The sequence below is a fragment of the Eptesicus fuscus genome, chromosome 5 (genome assembly GCF_027574615.1).
Source record: "Eptesicus fuscus isolate TK198812 chromosome 5, DD_ASM_mEF_20220401, whole genome shotgun sequence".
In the NCBI taxonomy this organism is placed as follows: domain Eukaryota; kingdom Metazoa; phylum Chordata; class Mammalia; order Chiroptera; family Vespertilionidae; genus Eptesicus; species Eptesicus fuscus.
Window position 1 is genome coordinate 63089808 of NC_072477.1, and position 24478 is coordinate 63114285.

General features: G+C 38.7%; 1 protein-coding gene across 5 annotated transcripts in view; it reads right to left on the bottom strand.

Annotated features, from left to right (window-relative positions):
• Positions 1-24478, bottom strand: part of GOLM2 (golgi membrane protein 2) — a 100112-nt gene that overhangs the window by 50574 nt on the left and 25060 nt on the right. For all 5 annotated transcript variants that reach the window (XM_054716286.1, XM_054716287.1, XM_054716285.1 and 2 more), the window contains exons 2-6: positions 14649-14703; positions 7824-7926; positions 5508-5598; positions 739-883; positions 348-428 (exon numbers count right to left, since the gene is read on the bottom strand). In XM_054716286.1, the coding sequence (XP_054572261.1) occupies positions 348-428; positions 739-883; positions 5508-5598; positions 7824-7926; positions 14649-14703 (475 nt within the window). The remainder of the gene's footprint in view (positions 1-347; positions 429-738; positions 884-5507; positions 5599-7823; positions 7927-14648; positions 14704-24478) is intronic.

Here is a 24478-nt window from a genome sequence, read left to right on the forward strand (position 1 = left end):
AAACCTATATAAGTATATTGCTAGGCCATATTAAAGCACACCAATATCACAGCAACCTGGGAGCATTTAATATGAAAGAAATGAGCCATATATACTTTTAGTAAACATAAATAGCTCTAAATAGCATAAATGTCATGAACAATAACTCTTGAGTCAAAAAAGAAAAGGTTCAAATATGGTTGATTCTTATTAAGGCAAAAACAAGTACTTACGGGTGGTTAATTAACTAGAAATATAAGCCATACAGATATCTGTGACTTTTCTCAAGTGTTACTCAAAAAGAGAATAGGGTCACATGAAAAATAATATGGTCACTTTAGTTAAATACTCTACTAACTTTTACTTACCAATGGGAAGGTCTTCAACTTTGGCAAGGTCGTTCTCCTCTATTCCAGGCATTCCTGCATCACCACCTGGTTTGATTTGTTCTGCCCAAGTATCAAAAGATATAATTCTATATTTTTCTTTACATAAATTAAAATTATCTTGAAGGAAAGTAATAGTTTCTAAAGCAATAAGCTACACTAACCAAATATCTTTATATCTTGCTTTGGACATAGTTGTAATTCTAAAATAACTTACTGCTTTTTCTCAGTCAAAGGATCTAAATTTGAAACAATACAGACACGTAATCATAACTGAACTAAAATCAAACAATATCCTTTACGATTAAAAATGTTAACCTCAAAATGAGAAAAGTCAATATCCTATTAACACAAAACAAAATAACTGTAATACCTTTCCCATGTGCAATATGGTGGCTTGAGGGTTCTTCATTCTTCTCTTCAGCCTTCTCACCTACTTTTGGAACATTTTTAGGTACTGCATGATTGTTTATACCCAATTCATTTTCATCTTTTAATTCCAACTTGTGGGCCTCTTGCTGTTAGATAAAGATTTAGTAACAGTAAATATTTTTTCAGTTAACTATGTTACATCATTGACGTAACTATTAACTAAATGTTCTGAAAAACAGTTCATTTTCTGAAACATATACCCTGGGTCTAAATTTCAAATACTTGGAGATGGGGGGTATAATATTATTTTCTGTTCAGTTTTTATACCTGATAGGAAGTCAAAGAAGAACCAATACATTTTAAAGTCTCTAATTGTAGTAAATGGCCTAAAATATTATACAGAGGTAATTCTCTTTGGCTATGCTAAGAGAGTGATTCTGCAAGAAGAGAGTCTTGCCAAGCACTGTAGGTGACTGTGGGAGGCATACAGTTGAGCTCTGTCCTGGGTGCTGTGGGCAGGGTAGGTTCTTTATAGACAAATGTTATAATCCAGCAGGATGGCAGACAGCAGGAGATTGGCACAGGTGCCCCTCAAGTGTGATAAATGGCTACTGACATTGTCAGGTTTTTCCCCCCAAGTAGAAACAGCAAGGGTGGTAAACAGGGCAATTCTTCCCAAGTGCACTGACCACCAAAGCACAAGAAGTAATGGCAGACAAATACACCAGGTCAGTGCTCCTTCCAACCTGCTCCTAAATATATCATCTCCTTGGAAACTTGAATCTTTGTGTATATAGTTGGACCTGACTCAATTCTATTGGTGAGCCAGTTTTCTCTTTTATATTGAATTGCCTCAAGTAGAAAATTGGGAGACACAAAGATCAAGTAGATATGCTTGAGTTGCCACATAGGTCCTTACACTTAATATTTAATGCATTTATACATAGTTGGTCAACTCTAAAACACTATGCAATGTCATCATTAAGTAATGTTATAAAAAACAATAGCACTTACAAATCTATAGGAAGTCTAGAATTACAAGAGCCAAATTGTAAGAATTTGTCAAAATAAAGAAAAAAGGTACTTTGACAATTTCAGTGTACCTAGCAGATAAAATCAACAACAAACATTTATACTATGCTTCATAGTTTACAAATTCCTTTCAAATTTATCCTCTAGCAGAGACAAATAAATACTTTGAGGAAGAACAAAACTGAGGCTTAAAGAAGTTAATTAGCTTATTCAAGGTTACAAAGCTAGAGAATTGTGGAGATGAATTCAAATGATAGTCTTTCTCACTCCATCTTCTGAGAACTTGTTAAAAATAGCCAAATCTCAGAGCTTAATTGTTGATGAGTGAGATGATAAAATGAAATTTTTGTACGTGTCAGTACGAAAGACAAAGGTGAGAAAATCAGTGAGGCACAACCTGAGCATCTATCCTGCATCTCTGTATTTTCGCTATGATGTTATATCATAGGCTATTTTTATAGCATTCCACTTCTTTGTAGATGTGAATAAAACAAACAATATTAACAAAATTTAAAAGTCAACGAACTATTGTTCAAAAACACTTTTCCACTTAAAATAGTTAACAATGTCACTTTGATGTATTATTAATGACTGCAACTTTTTGTTGTTGTTAATCCTCACCCAAGGGTATTTTTTCCACTGATTATTTAGAAAGAGTGGAAGGAGTGGGAGAGACGGAAACATCGATGTGACACATTGATTGGTTGCCTCCCCCACATGCCCCAACGAGAGGTGCTGGGGATTGAGCCTGCAACTGAGGTCTGTGCCATGACTGGAAATGAACCTAAAACCCTTCAATCTGTGGGTCAATGCTCTAACCACTGAGCAAACCAGCTAGGGCTAAATATTCTTTTTAAAAATGTTTTTATTGATTTCAGAGAAAGGAAGGGAGAGGGAGAGAGAGATAGAAACATAAATGATGAGAGAGAATCATTTATCTGCTGCCTTCTGCATGCCCCCTACTGGGGATGAAGCCCACAACCCAGGCATGTGCCCTGACTAGGAATCAAACTGTGACCTCCTGGTTCATGGGTTGGGCTGACACTCAACCACTGAACCACACCGCCGGGCAATATTAAATATTCTTAGAAAATAAGAGTGTTTTCTTTTCTTTCTTTATTCATTCATTTTTCCCCCACTGACCCCCTTCAGTCTGACCCCGCCCCCCCTGCCCCCAACCCAGACTTCACCACCCTATTGTCTGTGTCCATGGATTATGCATACATACATACATACATACATGCATAACCCATGGTTGATTACCTTCCACCCACCGCCCTCCCTCCCTCGCCTTCAAATAAAAGTGTTTTCTAAGTGCAATGCTGATAATTTGGCGAAGGGGCACCTAATTGCTTTTTAAATAAACTTTTTATTCTAAAAATAATTTTAACTTCACAGAAAACTAATTAACCCTCACTTAATTTCCTTTAATGTTAACATCTTATGTTAGCTTGGCACATTTGCAAACTAAGAAACTAACATTAGTATACTACTAACCAAACTCCAGACTTTATTTAGATTTCACCACTTTTTCCACTAAGTCCTTTCTCTGTGCCAGGATCCAATCCAGGATACTACATGGCATTTAAGTCTTCAGGTCTCCTTAGTCTCCTCTGGTCTACAACAATTTCTCTTCCTTTGTAGCATGAAAGTAGTAAACAATTGAGTGTGACTATATACCAGAAGATACATTTATAGACATGAAAATGTAAATTTCTTATAATTTTCCCATCATAAAATAGTCTTTTGATTTTCAACCATTTTTAAATGTAATAACCACTTTTCACATGGATAGTATGAAAATAGGAAGCAGGTTGTATTGAATTTGCTCCTTCTCCAGAGTAACTTCTAAATTATTTGGTTTTTAAAAAAAAATCCCTGAATACAACTTATACTTGTTTCATATAGCTTACATTGAATTTGCTCCTCTGAAGAAAAAAAAAAGCAACCCAAAATTCACAGAATCACCTTGTTATAGTAGTTGCAGAACAGGGAATAAAGAGTGGGGAGTAGAATTAGGCAGCTGGTCTAAAGGGTAAGGGCTACTGTGTTACCCTAGAAAGGAGTCTCTAAGAATCTCCCTCCTCCCCACCTGTTCCATTCAGGGCAGGATAATTGAAGAGTTATGTTAGTTAATTAATAATATAAAAATAGTCCAGTATAGAAGAACAGAGAGAACTACACTTGCCTGAAAAAAAGGTAAAGCTCTCAGCTGTGCTTCTTGGAAGAACAGAAGATAGCAAACTTATCCCATTTTTTAAAATAAGATTTTTAAATTGATTTTTAGAGAGAAAGAAAGGGCGAGGAGGAGGAAGAGGGTGGGGGAAGGGATAGGAGGAGAAATATCAATGTGAGAAACATTGATCAGCTGCCTCCTGTACGCACCCCACCTGAGATTGATCCCGAAACTTGGGCATGTGCTCTGACCTGTAATTGAACTGGCAACCTTTCAGTGCATGGGACGACACCCAACCAACTGAACCACACTGGCCAGGGCTTACCCTATTATTGATATGGGCTTCTAATAGAACAAATGCAACAGCAACCTCTCTTCCCCTTCCTTCTGTGTTCTACTGTGCTCCTCTAACTATCGAGTATCTCAGTAATACCTTCTGCTTGCTCTCAATGTCTCTACTTAGGCCTGCCATTTCCAGCAATCTATCTTCACATCTCTTCAAGGTAGACTGCAGACAGGCAGCAGCTATTTCACTTTTTAGATTAAAAAAATGAAATACAGAAAAAACGATGCCCTCAATATCATGCTGTAAAATAGTGAAACAGCTAAGAATGAAAATCTGGTTTCCTTAACTTCTAGTCCTTTAGAGAAGATGCTACCAAAGAGCAAGATAAATATTTTTCACTGTTCAACCTCTCTTTACATTAAATCACAAGACTTTACACAAACCATTGCCAGTTAGATGAGATTACAAGGTGGAAAACAATGAATGTCCTAATCTTTAGACAAATTCCCTCCATTTCTAGCAGGGCCTTTGTAATATGTATGTCAACTGAAAATGGATAAATTAATAAAATAATTTTCCACCCCTAAAATATGAATCCAAGTAGTGACTAGTGTTTCATTTCTATATTTTAAAAAAGAAATTCAGCATAACAGAGATTTATAATTAAAGGGAAAGTTTCTCGATTATTTTTCTGGTTCTAAAAAGCATAAAATAGGAAGTAATTGATTTTTCAGTAAAATGTTTTACACTTTACAATCTGAGAAATACATTAACAGCAAAAATTATTTTTATCCCTATATGGTATAGCTCAGTTGGTTGGGTGTTGTCCCATGCACCGAAGGGTTGCTGGTTCAATTCCCAGTCAGGACACATGCCCGGGTTGCAGGCTCAATCCCTGGTAGGGGGCATGCAGAAGGCAGCCAATCGATGTTATGCTCTCACATCAATGTTCCTCTCTTCTCTGTTCTTCTCTCTCTAAAAATAAATAAACTATTCTTTAAAAAAATATATCAATAAGCATATCCTCAGGTGAGGATTTAAAAAAAAACCAGATAAGAGATATTTAGCTCAAAATTAGTTTTAAGAGTTATGGTTATGTTTTTGCAAATATCTAATTTACTCAGCAATAAGCCACTACAGGTCATTTTTAGAATTAAGCAGGCCAGAATACTTAAAAAAATACAATGTTTTATGACAAAAGTACATATTTTAATTTCTAAATTACAATATTTTTAACAAGAATATATTTTGATTTAAGTATCCTTTTTTAATTTACCTTTTGTTCCTGCAAAAACTGGTCTGCTAACTTTTTAATATTCTCTTCATGCTGTGCTCTTAATTCCTTGATTTGTTGTCCACACTGAAAACTAAATTACAAAGTCATTTTTTTAGATTATATTATCTTGGATTGGATTCTCAAAGTCTAGAAGTTGAAATCTTACATTTACAAAGATGAAGCATTCAGTTAGCAGGCGAGTGGGCAAGGAAGGACAAAGAGCAGACATAAATATAGCTTAGTCAAGATTCTTAAAATATTTGAACCTTTAATAGAGGATAAAAAGTACTGATAAACCTAATTTAAAAAGAAATTAGAAAGATAAAAGTTTATTTTTAAAAATTGCATTTATTTAAAAAAAAAAACAATTGTCAGAGTCAATCACAGAAGAGAAAAACAATAGAGAGGAGAAAATTGTGAGACCAAAATACAGTAATAGATGAGAAAAAATAGAATTATAAGTGTTAATAGGAGTTGCAGCAAGTGATTCATCCAATAGTTAGTACTTTAACATAATAATAAAAGTCTAAACCATAAGAAGAGCAAGAATGGAAGAAATTAATAAATAAGATATACTTATTTTCAAGAAAAAATGTAAATGAACAAAATAGATAAAGACTGTGAATTTCCACTGCACAGTACTCAAAAGATACAAATAGATCGTTCATGTACAAAGGAACAAACAGTTAATATAGAGGAAAATGTTAACTTTCACCATTAAAATGCAAATTAAATTTCCTATGTGTATTTATGGTATTACATTATTCCTATACTTGCAAAAATAAATTAGAATTATAAAAGCCAATGTTGGAGGAGCTATGGGGGAACATTTAGATTATAAATTAGTACAATCATGTTAGAAAGCAATCTTTCATATATGTGAAATGAGCAATAAAATCAATAAAACATTTTATCTTAGGAACTATCTATTTGAGAATATATACCAGTGAAATAACATTAGCGGGGGAAATCCTTTTTGCATAGAGTTTTATAGTTGATAATCATAATAGTGAGAAAAGGAAAATCACTATAATGGTTCAGCAACTGGGAGAGATTAAACAAGCTTTGGTACATTAACAAGCTGAAATAATATATTACCTCTAAATATGCAAGTATATTTAGAGGTAATATATTATGGAAGTAGTATTTGGAAAATTATTGAATACTGTTAGGTTCAAATACATATATGTAACTAGATGCATATTGATAGCCTAGAGTAAGAAGTCAGAAATGGATAAATGGTACTTTAAATTAAAATATGGCAACTCTTTCTAATTTTTGGTGTGCAAACCTAAAAATACCTTTTACTGTAAAATTGATTACAGATACAATAAAGGTTTTTAAAGAGGGGTTGCTAGAAAAGCCCCTATGAAATTCCCCTACCTCACCACCAACTAAGTGTAGCAGTGTAAACAAGGGGCCTGAAGTAAAGAGCAGGAGAAGCAGCTGGCACTCAGCCCTCAGCTATTCTGGGGACATCTCCCAGTGCGTCTTCATCTGGATGCCCCTCAAAAAGAATCACAGAATCTTAATCTCCTTTTAGTCTTTGCCAAACATCTAATTAAATAAAACTCAGGCAAGATTTTCTGTCTTACACAGGCAGATACACATACCTTGTAAGAGGTATTTTCATGGTGCAAAACATCTATAATAAAAGTGTAATATGCTAATTAGACCAGACAGCTGAACAACCTTCTGGACGTCATTCTGGACGTCATTCCGGATGAAGCCGTGGCAGTAGGAGTCGAGGCAGAGGCGGTTAGGGGCAATCAGGCAGGCAGGTGAGCAGTTAGGTGTGATCAGGCAGGCAGGCAGAGTGGTTAAGGGTGATCAGGCAGGCAGGTGAGCAGTTAGGTGTGATCAGGCAGGCAGGCGAGTGGTTAGGGGTGATCAGGCAGGCAGGTGAGTGGTTAGTGGCAATCAGGAAGGCAGGCAGAGTGGTTAGGGGCAATCAGGCAGGCAGGCAGGTGAGCGGTTAGGAGCCAGCGGTTCTGGATTGCAAGAGGGATGTCCGGCTGCCTAAACCGATAGGGCCTAAACCGGCAGTCGGACATCCCCTGAGGGGTCCCGGATTGCGAGAAGGTGCAGGCTGGGCTGAGGGAACCACCTTCCCCCCGACAAATTTCATGTACTGGGCCTCTAGTATAAAAATAAAAGAGTACAAACTTCAGAGAGGCAATAGAAAGACAATAGAAAATGAATTTAAATGACCTAAGAAAACAAAAGAAGAAAAACAGAAGCCAGAAAGGAAAAAAATGAATTGTTCAAAAGTTGGACAGATATTACACAGATTCATAAATATTTGTAGCACCTTACCTCTCATATTCTAACCTCTTCACAAGGTAAGTATTATTCTTCCGATAGTCCTGAAGCTGGTCTTCTTGTCGAAGAAACTCCTGACGAAGCTCAGCAAGTTGCTCTAGCCACATAAGGTAAGAATCAAAGGAATAAAGTTTACTCACTTCAATGCGCCCTAGTGAGAAGTCATGGGATTTTTAAAAATTAAATATATTTCTCATTTTCAGCTAAATTATATAATTAGTAGCCCATTTAATTGCCTTTTATAGCACATGCATGGGCAGATAAAATTTATTTTTAAAACAAGATAGCCTCAGTGGCTTCCACATTAATCAGAAATATTAAAAAATTACACATCTTTTCACATTATGTAGACATACAAGCTGTGAAAACAGTACCAAAAAGTATCTACCTACCTCTTTTAAACCTGCTTTATAAAAGTAGGCAGGAAGCCCTGGCCTGTGTGGCTCAGCTGGTTGGAGTGTCTTCCCGTACACCAAAAGGTGGCGGGTTCAATTCCAGGTCAGGGCACATTACCAAGTTGTGGGTTTGATCCCTGGTGGGGCATGTTCGAAAGGCAACAGATCGATCTCTCTCTCATTCTCTCACCCTCCCTCCCTCCCTTCCTCCCTCCCTCCCTTCCTCTCCCTCCCTCCCTTCCTCTCTCTAAGATCAATAAAAAATAAATAAAAGTAGATGAGAAAATAACATTTTTTAGATGTTTGCTATGGTTACAAAATTCAAGTTTTCTTTTCCTTTTAAATCACATTTGACTTCCAACTTATGTGTTAATCACTTCAGATTTCATTTCTAGTTCTGCTACTGATGCTAGGTCTACACATACCAAAATCTATTTTCAAAGCTCGTAATTTCTGGACTAGGGCTAAAAGTTTTAGTTATAACAAATGATATGAAATGAGCTGTAAAGCAAATTAAAAGCTGGGCCAGATGCTCTTTTGTAAACATTTATCCCTAATAAGTGACCCACATTCTAGAGCCTTTCCTTCATCTGACCCCACAACTAAGAGGTCACCAGAGAAATGCCATGTTCTTAGATGATTAAAAATTAGTTAACAGCCTTAGCAGTTAAGCAAAAGTAGTAGTTAAGAACGTCTTCATTTTTAAAAATGAGAACAGAGGTCTACTCTGTATAAGCAACATCTATTAAGATTAAAATATAATGTCTACCCATAATGTACCAATATTATAGTTATAATAAAACATCTACCTTTTATAAAGGCTTATAGAATTAGTCTTAGTACTTTAAAGGCACTCCAAAATTGTTTGGGATATAAGTTCTTAAAAAGCAGAAGTAGCCCTGGCTGGGTGGCTCAGCTGGTTGGAACTTCATACTGCACACCAAAAAGCAGATGTATATGCATAACCCATGGACACAGTCAACAGTGTGGTGATGGCCAGAGGAACTGGGGTAGGGACTGGGTGGAGGTGGGTAAAGGAAGGGAAAAGGGAGGACATCTATAATTGTGTCAACAATAAAAAAGCAGAATTAAACATATATTTATAATATAATTACATAGAAATATAATGTAATAGACTAAAATAAATATATCAAAGATTATATTTAGCAATGACAATAAAAATTTTGAAGTCACATGAATATTTGCTGAGTTATATTAAGAAGTTTAACAATCTACATATATAAAACCCTAATATGCAAATAGTCCAAGTGGTGGAACAACCGAACAACCAAACAACCAGTCGCTATGACATGTGCTGACCACCAGGGTGTGCACGAACATGGCAGGCATTGGCAGCAGGCGGCAGAGTGTGGAACATGGTGGGCATCAGCCGCGGCAGGATGGTGGAGCAGGTGAGCGGGGGCTCCAGACCAAGGCGGAGCGCCTGATGACACCGTGTGAGCCTCTGGTGGTTACTGAAAATTCTTTGCTCCCACGAGTCGTAGTCCTGCCTGGCACTCGCACCCACTGCCAGCACCAGAGCTGCCGCTTGTGCCCGCTGCTGGCTCCTAGCGCTGGCCCCGGCCCTGGCCCTGATCGCTCAGCACTGTCAGTGGGTGCAAGCAGCGATCAGGGCCAATTGACCCTCAGGGATTCTCCACCTCCTATTGTTCCTGAGGGGCAATCAGGGCAGCAGCCGCCGCTGGCACCTGCTGGTGCAGCTCACACCCACTGACAGCGCTGGCCCCAATCACTCTGCACCGTCAGCGGGTGCAAGCGGGGCCAGTGCCAACAGTGTGTGGCAGCAGCGGGAGCGGGGCTGCCGGCAGTCAGGGGACCGGGCTATGGCAGGAGGGGCTGGGCTGGGGCACAGAGGATGGGCCAAGACCTACCTCTGTAAATGATTCACATAAAATGCTTGTATTTAATAAATATGTTTATGTATTCAAGCTATATTTTTTATTTATTTAAAAAAATTTTAATTGAGATATAATACTATGTAAGTTTAAGGTATACAATACGTTGATTTGATTCACTTATATACTGTGAAATGATTACCACTGTAGCATTAACTAGCACCTCTATTATCTCACATAATGACCATTTCTTTTTTTGTGGTGAGAATATTAAAGATCTACTCTCTTAGCAACTTTCAAGTATATAAAAAAGTATTGTTAACTATAACCACCACACTGTATGTAAGATTCCCAAAACATATTCATCTTACAACTGAGAGTTTGTACACTTTGACCAACATCTTCCCATTCCCTCTCCCCACCCTATCCCTAAACCATGATAACCACCATTCTAGTCTCTGTTCCTATGAGTCCAGTCAAGCCACATTTTAAATTTCTCTTCTTACTCTACAAATTCTCCAATATATAACATAGTTGGTCTCCATAGTTTTTCACCTATTACCCCCACTTTAGATAAAAGTAACAAATCTGAGGCCAGCCACCCCTGAATAACACATTCAGACAGATATCTGATCCCTGGCCCCATCTCCTAAAATACAGAGGGCTAGAGGTAGCAGAAACTCTGGCCTCAGCTATGGATGTTGAGTCTACAGAGACAATGGGGTCCCAGCAGGCGGCAGTGACAAAAAGCCTTGTAGCTTACAGACTTAGCCAGTTCAGAGAACCTATGCTCAGGCAAGAAAGATCCTAGAACTAAAAATTAATGCAATTTATATTTATCAGCACTACCCAGCAGCTATTAGGGAATGGACTTCAATTGGTGATGTTTAGGCCTCATTCAGGCTTCTTTTTCCTACACAGTAAAATAAGTGAAGTAAGTTAACTTTACCTTCAGAATGAACCTGAGGCTTAGTATGATTTCAAGATTTAGGATGGCTTCTCTGTCTCTCCATAAACTTCTAACAATATTTGAAATTCCTTTTTTTAAAAAAAATATTTTTATTGATTTCAGAGAGGAAGAGAGAGTTAGAAACATCAATGATGAAAGAGAATCATTGATCGGCTGCCTCCTGCACGCCCCCCATTAGGGACTGAGCCCACAACTGGGGCACATGCCATGACTGGGAATTGAACAGTGACCCCCTGGTTCATAGGTCAATGCTCAACCACTGAGTCACACCAGCCAGGCTATTTGAAATTTCTTTATCAGGAAATACATTTTTCATTTCTAAATGGAGCTAAAGCCTTATAATACAACTGACAAACAAAAATAAAACATCATTATAAGTGAGTTCCAGTTCATGTAAAATACCAGATTCTTTCCTGTTTGAATATAGCCAAAAGATTATAAAGCCGAGAATTAATTTAGTATTTTGAGTGGTCAAAACAAAGACATGAAAAGGGAAAGTAAACAGAACAGAAAGCAAAACTAAAGACAAAATTTTCCTCTATCACAAGTTTACTTTCAACTGATGGAAATGTGGTGGTGGTGTTTTTTTAATTTTGAACCCAAAGACACTCTATATCTAGTGTGACTGATCCATCTCACCACAGCAGGACTCCCAGAGTAAATAACTTAACGTGAGATCAGGTCCATGGTTGATTGTGCAGGATGTTCTATCTCAGACAATAACACCAGGGTATGTTATAGAAAGGTATGGCCATACTCCCTCAATTTAACATCAAAAGATTAGGGATATAGCAAAATTTTTATTTCAAATTTTCTTTCAGTAATAAGCATAAAAATAAGGTATGCTATTCAAAATAAATCAGTATATACTAGAATATTAATTTATTATGTCATGAATTAAAAACCAATTTCCATTCCTTTTATTTCCATGAAAATATTAACTACCATAAGGATTTTTTAGGGTCTTAGTGCTTATTAATTTCAATAAAATAGTCAAATCTGGGTTTATAGTCAACTTATCAAGAAGTTTATTTCACCCACAGTAGATGAGTGGATAAAAAAGCTGTGGTACATTTATACCATGGAATACTTTGCAGCAGTAAAAAAGAATCTTGTCCTAACCTGTTTGGCTCAGTGGATAGAGCATCGGCCTGCGGACTGAAGGGTCCCAGGTTCAATTCCAGTCAAGGGCATGTACCTTGGTTGCAGGCACATCCCCAGTAGGGGGTGTGCAGGAGGCAGCTGATCGATGTTTCTCTCTCATCGATGTTTCTAACTCTCTATCCCTCTCCCTTCCTCTCTGTAAAAAAATCAATAAAATATATTTTTTTAAAAAGAAGAAGAATCTCTTATCCTTTGAGACAGCCTGGAGGGACTTGGAGAGTATGATGCTAAGTGAAATAAGCCAGTCAGAGAAAAACAAGTATCACATGATCTCACTCATATGTGGGATCTAAGTAACAAAATAAACTCATGAATGGAGTGGATCCATAGACATGGAAGCATGGAACACAGTGCAGAATCTCAGAGGGAAGGCCGGGGAAGGGTGGGTGGGTGGGAGGTAATCAACCAAGAACTTTGTATGCATATACTCATGGCCCATGGCCACAAACAATGTGCAGTGAGGGCCTTGTTGGGGGGGCGGGGGGTGAAGTAGGGGCGGGGGCAGGCTGGAGGCGGTCAATGGGGGGGAAAAAAGAAGACATATGGAACACTTTCAACAATAAAGAATTATTTTTTTAAAAAAGAAGTTTATTTCAGTAGAAATAGTTGCCAAGGTGCAAAAGTCACATTAATAAAATTCAATCTTAAAACTGCACTAAAACCAAAAGTTGTACAGTTATGAGTTCAAACAAAGCTTTTTTTCCTCTGATGAAGAAAATTTCATATAAAATTTCAAAACATCTTAAGATCTACTTCAATGCATATGGTACAATAAAGATTTTTACTCAGTAACATAGGCTGTCATTTTCTTTGACATATACTATCAAAAGCCACAAGATTTCTTATTCAATTGATCTACTACAATTTAATAAGAAATATACTTTGATGACAAGCAGAATCATTTGTAAAAATTGCAAGTTGGGCACTGGCTGGGTAGCTTAGTTGGTTGGAGCATTGTTCAATATGCCAAGGTTGCAGGTTCAATCCCTAGTCAGGGTACATACAAGAATCAACCAATGAGTGCATAACAAGTGGAACAACAAATTGATGCTTCTCTCTCTTTCTCTCCTTTCCTCTCTCTCTCAAATCAATTTTAAAAATTCAAAATAAATAACAAATAAAAATTGCAAGCTGGAAGCAGCACTAAGAGTGTGGCATCTTCTGTGTCATCCCAATGCACTCTGTGAGTCTAAAAGAGCAGAACATGGACACAAATTCAACAAAAATAAATGCGGCCATTCCAAGAAGCAAATTTCTAATTAAAAAAAAAAAATCAAAGCTGTTCTAAATCACAGACAGCAAAAAATTAATAATTCCTATTTTTGGGTTACAACACACCAATAACATTTCCTAATGGTTTTGCTAGGTGAAAGCAAAACTTCAATAAATTACAGAGCCAGCTCTGGTTGGCTTCTCCAAGAGGATGATAAAAATATACTATCTAATTCTATCGAAAGGGTTCAAAATGGTTATAGAATAAAGATATATTTATGAAATTTGAGAGCATGTATTGCCCATATATATAAACTTAAAGTCACTGCATGCAAAGTTTTAAAATACAAAGTGTCATAACCAAAGGATTGTGAGGAAGAAGAAGGGTGATCCTCAAGACCCCAAACTCCAAAAGCCATAGATGATGTGAAGTAATGTCAAAAAGCATAGAGCTTCTTCTCCTTACCTATTATTTCCCATAAAAGGTTTGCTTATCTCCTATCACTTCATCTAAATGAAAATATACATATCTTCCCAGGTTTGTTGCTGTTTCCAGGGTATTTAAGCTTGGAGGACCTGTCCAAAGCATCCCTAGACCTGAATGGATTATTTTAGCAGATTGGGCACAGTACAGAGGGATAAACCCTTTCCTTTCCCCTAGAAATTTCATGGTTTCTGAATCTACAGCTCAACTTTCTTAGAGAATTTTTTTAACAACATTTCATTGAATGAACTGTCTACAGCACAAGATTAAAATGCTGGCCTCAAATTAAAATACATTTATATATGTTTTTATCGATTTTTAGAGAGAGAGGAAGGGAGAGGGATAGAGAAACAGAAACATCGATGAGAGGGAAATATCATAGATCCGCTGCATCCTGCACAGGCTGCCTCCTGCACACCCCCTACTGGGGCTTGTGCCCGCAACCCAGGCATGCACCCTAACCAGGAATTGAACCAGTGACCTCTTGGTTCCTGGGTCAATGCTCAATTGCTTAGCCACACTGGCTGGGCGCTGGCCTCAAATTTTAACTTGCATTTATTATATATAAAGCAATATTAAAACATTTTATCATATCTTAAGACAAAAGAATAAATGTTCTGCCATTTGAGGAACTTTGTTCAAAAATTTTCATTTAGCTATTTTATTATCCTAAATTCTTGAGGATTTTAGACATTTAGTGACCTTTGTTTATCTTTAATATGTAATTAAGTTTCTTACCCTTTAAATGATGTATGTCTGCCATCTGATATGATATGTTGCTCTGTAGTTTAACCTGAAAAAAATTAAGTTCTCATTTTAGTAAAGAATACGCTGTTCTGCTCACATTTACTTTTTTCTCACATTCACTTTGAGCTTGATCATAAATGCAAAAGAAAAATCCTTATTATATATATATATATATATATACCACCTCTTTCCAAAAACAATTAGAGATAAATTCTGGTTTTGTAATAATTTTAAAAATTTGCACAAGAATATTCATTTTACTTAATATATAGTATAATAACTTTCAAAAGTTTTAAAGTTTCAGTTGAATATTGCTTAATGGCATGTTTTTTCAAAATCTTACTAGAGGAGACCTCTTACTAACTCTACATTAAAAAAAGGATTCCTTGAATCAATTAATATCAAACCAAAAGTAATTAATACTTATCAAGTTTTCATAGAATGACAGTTATTACATAGGACTCATTTTTATGGTCACTGTAATCTAGGTGAGTAGGAGATTACTGTTGTATTTCATATGAAAGAAAATGTCTAAACCGGGGTTGGGCAAACTATGGCCTGTAAGCCAAATCTGGTTTGCTGCTTGTTTTTGTAGGGCTAGTTAAAGATGGCTTTTACATTAAAAACATTTTTTAAAATTTTTCAATTACAGTTGACATTCAATATTATATTAGTTTCAGATGTACAATATAGTGATTAGACATTTATATAACTTACAAAGTGATCCCCCATAACGGTTTTTTACATTTTTAAATGGTTAGATAGTAAAAAAAATCAAAAGAATATTTCATGAATTATATGAAATTCAAATTTCAGTATCCTACATAATAAAGAGGTCATATGCAAATTGACCATCACACCCTCACACAAGATGGCCACCCCCATGTGGTCACAAGATGGCCACCAGAAGATGGCTGGCAGGGGAGGGCAGTTAGGGGCGACCAGGCCAGGAGGGGAGGGCAGTTGGGGGTGACCAGGTCAGCAGGGGAGGGCAGTTGGGGGTGACTGGGCCTGCAGGGGAGAGAGGGCAGTTGCGGGGGGACCAGGCCTGCAGGGGAGGGCAGTTAGGGGCAACCAGGCCAGCAGGGGAGGGCAGTTGGGGGAGACCAGACCTGCAGGGGAGGGTAGTTGGGAGGGGACCAGGACTGCAGGGGAGGGCAGTTGGGGGGGGATCAGGCCTGCAGGGGAGGGCAGTTGGGGGGATCAGGCTGGCAGGGAAGGGCAGTTGGGGGCGATCGGGCCAACAGGGGAGCAGTTAGGAGTCGATCAGGTTGGCAGGGGAGTGGTTAGGGGGTGATCAGGCTGGCAGGCAAAAGCGGTTAGGGGCAATCAGGTAGGTAGGCAGGCGAGTGGTTGGGAGCCAGCAGTCCCAGATTGTGAGAGGGATGTCTGACTGCCAGCAGTCGGACATCCCCTGTGGGGTCCCAGATTGGAGTGCACCGGGACTCTAGTCTATAAGTAAAGTCTGATGGGAAACAGCCACATCCATTCATTTACATATTGTCTATGGCTACTTTGAAGCTATAGTGATTGTGACAAAGACCATATGGCCTGCAAAGCCTAAAGTATTTACTATATAGCCCTTTATAGAAAAAGTGTGTCAACCCCTGGTCTAAATGAACTGAATTACGACAGAGAGATAACTATATATGAGAACTATCAAGGGGAAGAATGGTCTTGCTGGTTGATCAGATATAGGAGTAAAATAAGAAACATCAAGGATGATGTTTACATTTCTAAAATAGGGGGACTAGCCCTAGCTGGTTTGGCTCAGTGGATAGAGCGCTGGCCTGTGGACTGAAGGGTCCCAGGTTCAATTCCAGTCAAGGGCACATGCCTGGGTTGTGGGCTCAATCCCTGGTGTGGGGCATGCAGGATGCAGCCTATCAATGATTCTCTCGTCATTGATGTTTCTATCTCTCTCTCTCACTCTCCCTTCTCTCTGAAATAAATAAAAATATATATTTAAAATAGGGGGACTAGATGAGTAAGATTATAATACTCCATAATAGGGAAACACATAAGAAATAGACTTGGAGTGGTAGGGAGAAGTACAGAGATGATTTTTTCAGATCTGGACCTATTGAATTTGAGATATTTAAGACATACCCAAGAAGAGATCTTCAATAGGCAGTTGAAAAAGTGGGTCTGGAGTTCAGGCACCAACTAACACCAACTGCTGATCACTAACAATGCTCTCTAACTTCTAATTAGCCTAGGTTTACTTTCTTTTCCATTTCCTTTATTTTCATGAGCCTTTTTATTTTTTTGTACTTTTGCCCCTTCAAAGAGCATAACCAGCCTTTATTGTTGTTTCCAACAAGTTTGTATTACTTTGTTTTTTATCCATTTTTATGATGCTATTTCAGCTTTTCTGCACTTTTTTTCGTACTCTATTTTAAACTTGCTTTTGAAATTGCTAGAGAAATGCTATTCTTTTTTTTCTTGTTTTTTTTTTAATCTTTATTGTTGAGAGTATTACAGATGTCCCTTTTCCCTCCACTGCCCCACTCCACCCAGTTCCAACACCATCCCAGACCTTCACCACCCTATTGTCTATGTCCATAGGTAATGCATATCTATAATAATCTATAATAATAAAAGCATAATATGCTAATTAGACCAGATGTCCTTCCGGACGACCTTCCAGATGAAGCCAAGGCAAGCTGCTGCAGCTGCGAGGGCCAAGCCCCTTGCACGAATTTTGTGCATCAGGCCTCTAGTATGCATATAAGACCTTTGGTTAATCTCTCCCCGCTCCCCCCTTCCCTCTGAGATTCATTAGTCTGTTCCATGTTTCCATGCCTCTGGTTCTTTTTTTTCATCAGTTTATTATGTTCATTAGATTCCTTGTTCATTTATTTTGATTTTTTGATTCAATTGTTGATAGATATGTATTTATTGCCAGTTTATTGTTCATATTTCTAATTCTTCTTCCTTCTCCTTCTCCTCCTTCTTCCTCCTCTTACTAAAGAATACCCTTCAACATTTCATGTAATACTGGTTTGGTGATGATGAACTCCTTTAATTATTTCTTATCTGTGAGGCTCTTTATCTGACCTTCAATTCTAATTAGTTTTGCTGGGTAATCTTGGTTGTAGGTCCTTGCTATTCATCACTTTGAATATTTCTTGTTACGCCCTTCCTGCCTACAAAGTTTCTGTTAAGAAATCAGCTGGCAGTTGTATGGGTGCTCCCTTGTAGGTAACTAACTGATTTTCTCTTGCTGCTTTTAAGATTCTCTCTTGGTCTTTAACCCTTGGCATTTTAATTATTATGTGTCTTGGTGTGGACCTCTTTGTGTTCCTCTTGTTTGGAACTCTCTGGCTTCCTAGTCTTGTAAATCTATTTCTTTCATCAGGTAGGGTAAGTTTTCTGTCATTATTTCTTCAAATAGGTTTTCAATATCTTGCTCTCTCTCTTCTCCTTCTGGCACACCCATAAGGCAAATGTTGATACACTTGAAATTGTCCCAGAGGCTCCTTACACTATCTTCATATTTTTGTATTATTTTTTCTTTTTGCTCTTCTGATCAGGTGCTTTTTGCTTCATCAATTTGAAATTGTTGATTTGATTCTCGGAATCCTCTACTTTACTGTTGAATCCCTGTAAATTATTCTTTACTAGAGGCCCCAGTGCATGAAATGCATGCACTTGGGGGGGGGGGTCCCTCAGCCCAGCCTGTGCCCTCTTGCAGTCCGGGACTCCTTGTTTCTTACCACCTCACCTACTCGATGCTCCTTACCACTCCACTTGCTGCTCCTTAGCACTGCTGCGGAGGCGGAAGAGGCTCCCGCCACCGCGGCTGCGCTTGCCAGCCGTAAGCCCAGCTTCTGGCTGAGCGGTGCTCCCCCTGTAGGAGTGCACTGATCACCAGGGGGCAGACACTCCACACAGGAGCTGCCCCCTGGTGGTCAGTGCGCATCATAGCGACCGGTCATTCTGTTCCACTGTAATGGTCACTTAGGCTTTTATTATATAGATTATATAGATTTCAGTTAGTATATGCTTAATTTCTGACTGGTACTTTTTCTTTGTTTTTCTTTAAATACATTTTATTGATTTTCTACAGAGAGGAAGAGAGAGGGATAGAGAGTTAGAAACATCGATGAGAGAGAAACATCGACCAGCCGCCTCTTGCACACCCCCCACTGGGGATGTGGCCGCAACCAAGGTACATGCCCTTGACCGGAATCGAACCCGGGACCCTTGAGTCCGCAGGCCGACGCTCTATCCACTGAGCCAAACCGGTTTCGGCTGACTAGTACTTTTTCATGTCTTTGAAATTCTCACTAAGATCCTTGAAAATTTCACTAAGTCCCTTGAAGTGCTCATTACGATATTTGAGCAACCTTATAACCATTGTTTTGAACTCTGTATCCAGTAGTTTGCTTGCTTCCATTCTATTTATTTCTCTTTCTGGAGATTTCTTCCGCTCTTTAATTTGTGACATGTTTCTTTGTCTCTGCATTTTGGCTGCTTCCCTGTGTTTGTTTCTCTGTATTAGGTAGAGCTTCTATGTCTCCTGAAATTGGTAGAGTGGCCTTGTGTAGTAGGTGTACTATAGGGCCCAGTGGCTCAGCCTCCCTGTCACCTGAGCTGGACACTCTAGGTACATCCCTGTGTGGGCTGTGTGCACAGTTGTAGTTGAGCCTTGATTGCTGTCACTTGGAGGAGTTGACCTCTAGGACAATTGGCTGTGCGGACCAGCTGCCACTACAGTGGGAGAGCAGCTGTGCAGGAGGCACCCCTATGGAGCAGGACTTGCTTCAATGGGGCTTTGGTGCTCACTGAGTCTGCCCTTGAGTGTGTCACTTGTGGATGTGTAGAGTTGTAATCTGGTATGCTCTGAAGCTGTCCACTGGATGCACTGGCTCTGGGGCCTCCAGGGAGGTGCCAAGTCAGCCACTGCCTGGGGCCACCAGGCAAGAGCTAGACAGAGATCTACAGATATCTTGCAAGTTCCTAGGCAAGGCCCAGGTGTGAAGCAAGGCAGGCTAGTGCTAGAGCCGGTCTTAGGCCTTTTATTGATAGGTTTGAGGCATGTTGACTCCAGCTGCTGCTTGTTTAAGAGATTTTAGTGAACTCTGAAGCCTGAGCCAGATCAGGCCATTCATATGGAAAAGCAGCTGCAAACAGCTTGGGTGGGGCTACAAATTGGATGGGTCAGGTCTCAGGGAATCACCAGGGTGGAGCGAACAGTGTGGGCCATGCTGATGGAAACTCAGATATGGCTGCCAGTCAGTTCTGTGGACAAGGGGTGGGGGACAGGTCCCAGTACAGAAACAATGACCTCTGTGAGCACCTCCATCTGAGAGAAAGCCACCCCCGAGTTCCTGCCCTGATGCCAGATAATCCAGTTCTTCCTCTATGTCCCTGGTTCCCCCAATGCTACCACCCAGCGCTGGAGCCCAGAGGGATTGAGTCTGGATAAGTCCATGAGCTGGCCCTTTAAGAGAAACTGCCTGTGCTTCCAGCAGCCTCCCTGTCACTCGGCCACAATCCCCACTAGTTTTTACAGCCTGAAGTTACAGGGAGTTCTCTTCCCAGCTCTGGAACCCTGGGCTAGGGGTCTAATGTAGGGCTTGGACCCCTTGCTTCTCACAGAAGGCCTTCGCAGTGGATATATCCCTCCCGATTTAAAAAAACGCCACACATGGGTGTTGGACCAGCCCATTCCGATACTCTGCCCCTTCTCCCAGTCTAATGTACTTTCTTCTTTACTTCTTTAGTTGTAGCACTTCCATTTAGCCAGCTTTCAGGTGGTTCTGAATGATGGTTGTTCTCTATTTTAGTTGTAATTTTGATGTGGTTGTGGGATGCAGCAAGTACCAGCGTTTATGCAAGCCGCCATTTTGGTCAAGAAATGCTATTCTTGAACACAAGGCTTTGGGTGGCCTAAGCTTTCCTGAACTGTCTCTTTTATATCTTTATACACTTAAAATTATTTTTAATGAAGAGGGGATATTTAATCCACAGAGTACAAAAATAGTAACGGGTTATATGGGCATTACTGCTTTATTCTTATCGCTTTAATTTTTCTTTTCATTCTTCTTTATTGAGAATGGAGATGCTGGCCTCTATGACTCACAAATGAAGTCCTCACATTTCAAAAGCTGGTCTGGAACAATATATTTTACATAGTATTATAGAGAAAATCACAGCATGTTTAAATAGAAGCCTTTTCTTAATCCAAGCATAATGAATTTATTTCCCACCCCATTCCTTTGCTATGTAGGATTTTTCAGTTAGCTTCATAGACCCCTTACAGCATATTGTTCCCTTAGCATCTCATGTTCTCTATTATTCATGTCAATCTTTCCAACAGGATTCTCAGACAAACCTCATATTCAGTATTTAGTATTATCAGCAGGTACCAGTACCCAATTTCTCTTATTTCCTATTAACACTAGTTTTATTGTGCGTTATCTCACCTTCCATGGTGCCAAGGAGTTGCTCCAAGATGCCACAGAGCCCAACTGGCAGATCATTAAACCCAGAAGTTCTCTTTCAGCTACAGTAATTTTATTATGTTGCCCACTTTTAGAATCTGTATGTCTGCTACTAAAATAACTGTTGATCTTTTGACATTGCAGTATTACAGGCATCTGATCCCTTTTCTCTCCACATATATACCCCACCCCAAAAATTCTTATCTAGCTCCTAAAATGGATTGATAAAGAATTCTTCTAACATTCAATGTTGTCTTTTTAAGGAAATCTGAATGTGTTTTTACTTACCATGACACTCCCTTGTATGTAAAGCAATAACTTAATTTTGGCTTTAATCTTATGTTCTACCATTTTGAGACTTTAAAAAAAAAATTTCCCATTTGGTTTCTAAATTTTAACATTTGCTCCAATTACTTCGTTTGTGTTTTCTTTCTTTTCATTAATAATTTCTGCATATAGATAGGTCTTTTTAGTTCTTTAACTCTTTTGGCTTTAACCCTTTCCCTGAGAGCCTTCACTTCTTTTAATACTTCTGCCATTAGTCACCTTCAAAAGGAAACTTGGCTTCCCTTCTGATTATTCCTTCTCATAGTTTTAATTTCCTTGTATTCGAATAGAAATTTGCTTATCTTCTAAATGACTCTGCCAAAACTTTCCAGTTGTTGAGAAATTAAGAGTTCTTAATACTGCATGATTGGAAAAAAAGATATTTCACTTTGCCACATATACTCTCTGCTGAAGTGGCAATGATATAGTAAGATTTTTTCTTTTTTCCTCCCTAAGTATATTCCAGATAGGTAACAGTACATAAATTCTAAGAAGTATTATTTAATCCTTATTTTATGAAAACTATTCTCATTGTCTGGCTTCCTTTTTGTTTACTTTAATACTGTTCCCAAAATATCCATTTACAATATACAAGAAAGATACCAAATAATTATTTTATTTTGTCTTTCAAATTTCTTTTTGGATAAGAAATAGGTGGATGAATATACAGATGAATGGATGGATGGATATGTAATAGGATGGATGGATGGATAGATAGATAGATAGAGACATATACATTCCCAAACAACCCCATCCTCTTGCCTAATTTACATCTTTGATCAGATAGACTTCAACCTAGATTCTAATATATCCTTCAAAAACCCATAGTGCTCAAAATGCCTTGCCTGGCCCCAGATCTACTGGGAAGAGCCTCATATTCAGTTCTTTCAAAAGAAAAACATCCTTTTATCAATAAGACTGTCACCCTATTTCTTTTCTACCCACAATGTTTATCAAAAATGATAAATTCCATGAGAACAGGAAATGTGTCTCTCACTCATCCGTGTGTGTCCATCATCTGGCATACTGCCTGATACCAACAACAATAGATGTTTGCTGAATGACTCTTATGTTCCATACTCTTTGTACTACATACTTCCCTACCTTAAGTTGTACTTTATCCATATTTGTATAATTCTAATTATCCTTCAAGGCTTCTGAATTCCCTCGTTTACTTCCCCTTATCAACTTCATTTGGTTTAGGCTCTACTTTACCTCTCCCCCTCTGTAATACTTGTTTTTCTGGCATATATTCATCTTTTTTTTTCCCCCAAATAAGAATTATCTTCTCCTGAGATTTTCCATCTCTTGTTCATCCACAGCTATTTCATTTATTTTCCTCTAATCTTTCTTCCTCCAATACCTAAAACTTGACATTTATATTTCTATCATCTCTTTCTGAAGCCCTTTTAATGCTTTCTCCATACTACATGGCTACTCTGAATTAATTTTGGCAGCTATTACCAGCTCAATTGCTCTGCTTCTCTTTTCATTCTGGGACCTTGAAAATGGCTCAGCTGTGCATGCTTCACTTTCATTATGACCTATTCTTGGGCAATCAGCACAACTATGACCAACTGATCCCAAAGGTTATACATAATTGGCTTTTACAGATGTCATTTCTGGCTCCTTTTTCTCCGTACTAGATACATTTTTCCTGATTATATCTCATGCTCAGATGATTTCTAGAAACAATTTTATCTTCTATAACATAGCTGTCAAACATAGATGATGCTTAAGAATCACTTGGGGAGTTTTAAGAAATATAAATTCTTGCCTCCCCACCCCACTCCAGTGTGATTCAGTAGTCTGGGATGAGCCCAGGAAAATATATATATATATATATATATATATATATATATATATATATATATTTTTTTTTTTTTTTAAAAAGCTTAAATAAATTCTGATAAGCAGCCAGGTTTAGTGATTACTCGTCTAAAGTATGTCTTTGGCTGGCACATATACCAGTTGGAACAAAATGGTATTTCCTTAATAATAACTACTGGGTATTAAAATGCTTATTTTGTGCCAGGTCTTGTGCTAAGTACTTTACAAGTATTATTACATTTAATCCTCACAACCACCCTATGAGGTAGGCTATCCATTTTGCAGATGAGGAAACTGGGTCTTCTATCATATGCCTATAGTAGATTCTCTATATTCTCCTAAGCAGTCCCAGATGGAAGTCTGTGTTCATAACCACTATACATATACTAGATCAGGTAGGTGATTAGCCTTGTTTTCTTCCTACTCTTTCATTGCTAATATTATTTAGACAACACTCCAAAGACACCTACAACTTTCACGTGATCTGTTAAAGTAGCAGTCTCCCACCAGGCCGATGTGGATCAGTGGATTGAGCATCGTCCCATGCACCAAGAGGTCACTGTGCTGCGCCAGCACCGCCAAGGGTGAACCTGAGGAGGGGCGGTGAAGGACTGAAGAAAAGACAGTTAAGAGAATACAGCTGGGGCTCGGTGGATCTCCCGTGCCTGGATGAGGACACAAAAGACCCAGCCTGCAAGCCGATGCTTTGTTTTATAGTCTGATTAAAACAAGGGTAGATTAACATGTATACAAATGTTCTTGTTTTGGCAATACTTGCTGCACCTCCCACAGCTCATTAGCTACTTAGGAAGGAATTAGGGAGGGCTACAAGGTCAGGCTTAAATATGATAGGAGAGCTCTGCCCTCCAGGCTGGGACTTGTTTGTGACCCTGCCAAAAGTCAGCCTGAGGCTTGACCCTAGAGCCGCTCCCTACAGTCACTGGTTCAATTCCTGGTCTGGACACATGCCTGGGTTTCGGGCTTGATCCCCAGTCGGGGGCTTGCAGGAAGCAGTCAATCAATGTTTGTCTCTCATCAATGTTTCTATCTTTATCTCCCTTCCTCTTTCTCTCAAATCAATAAAAACATATTAAAAATATTTTTTAGCCCTGACCGGTTTGGCTCAGTGGATAGAGTGTTGGCCTGCGGACTCAGGGGTCCCCAGGTTCGATTGTGGTCAAGGGCATATACCTTGATTGCAGGCACATACCC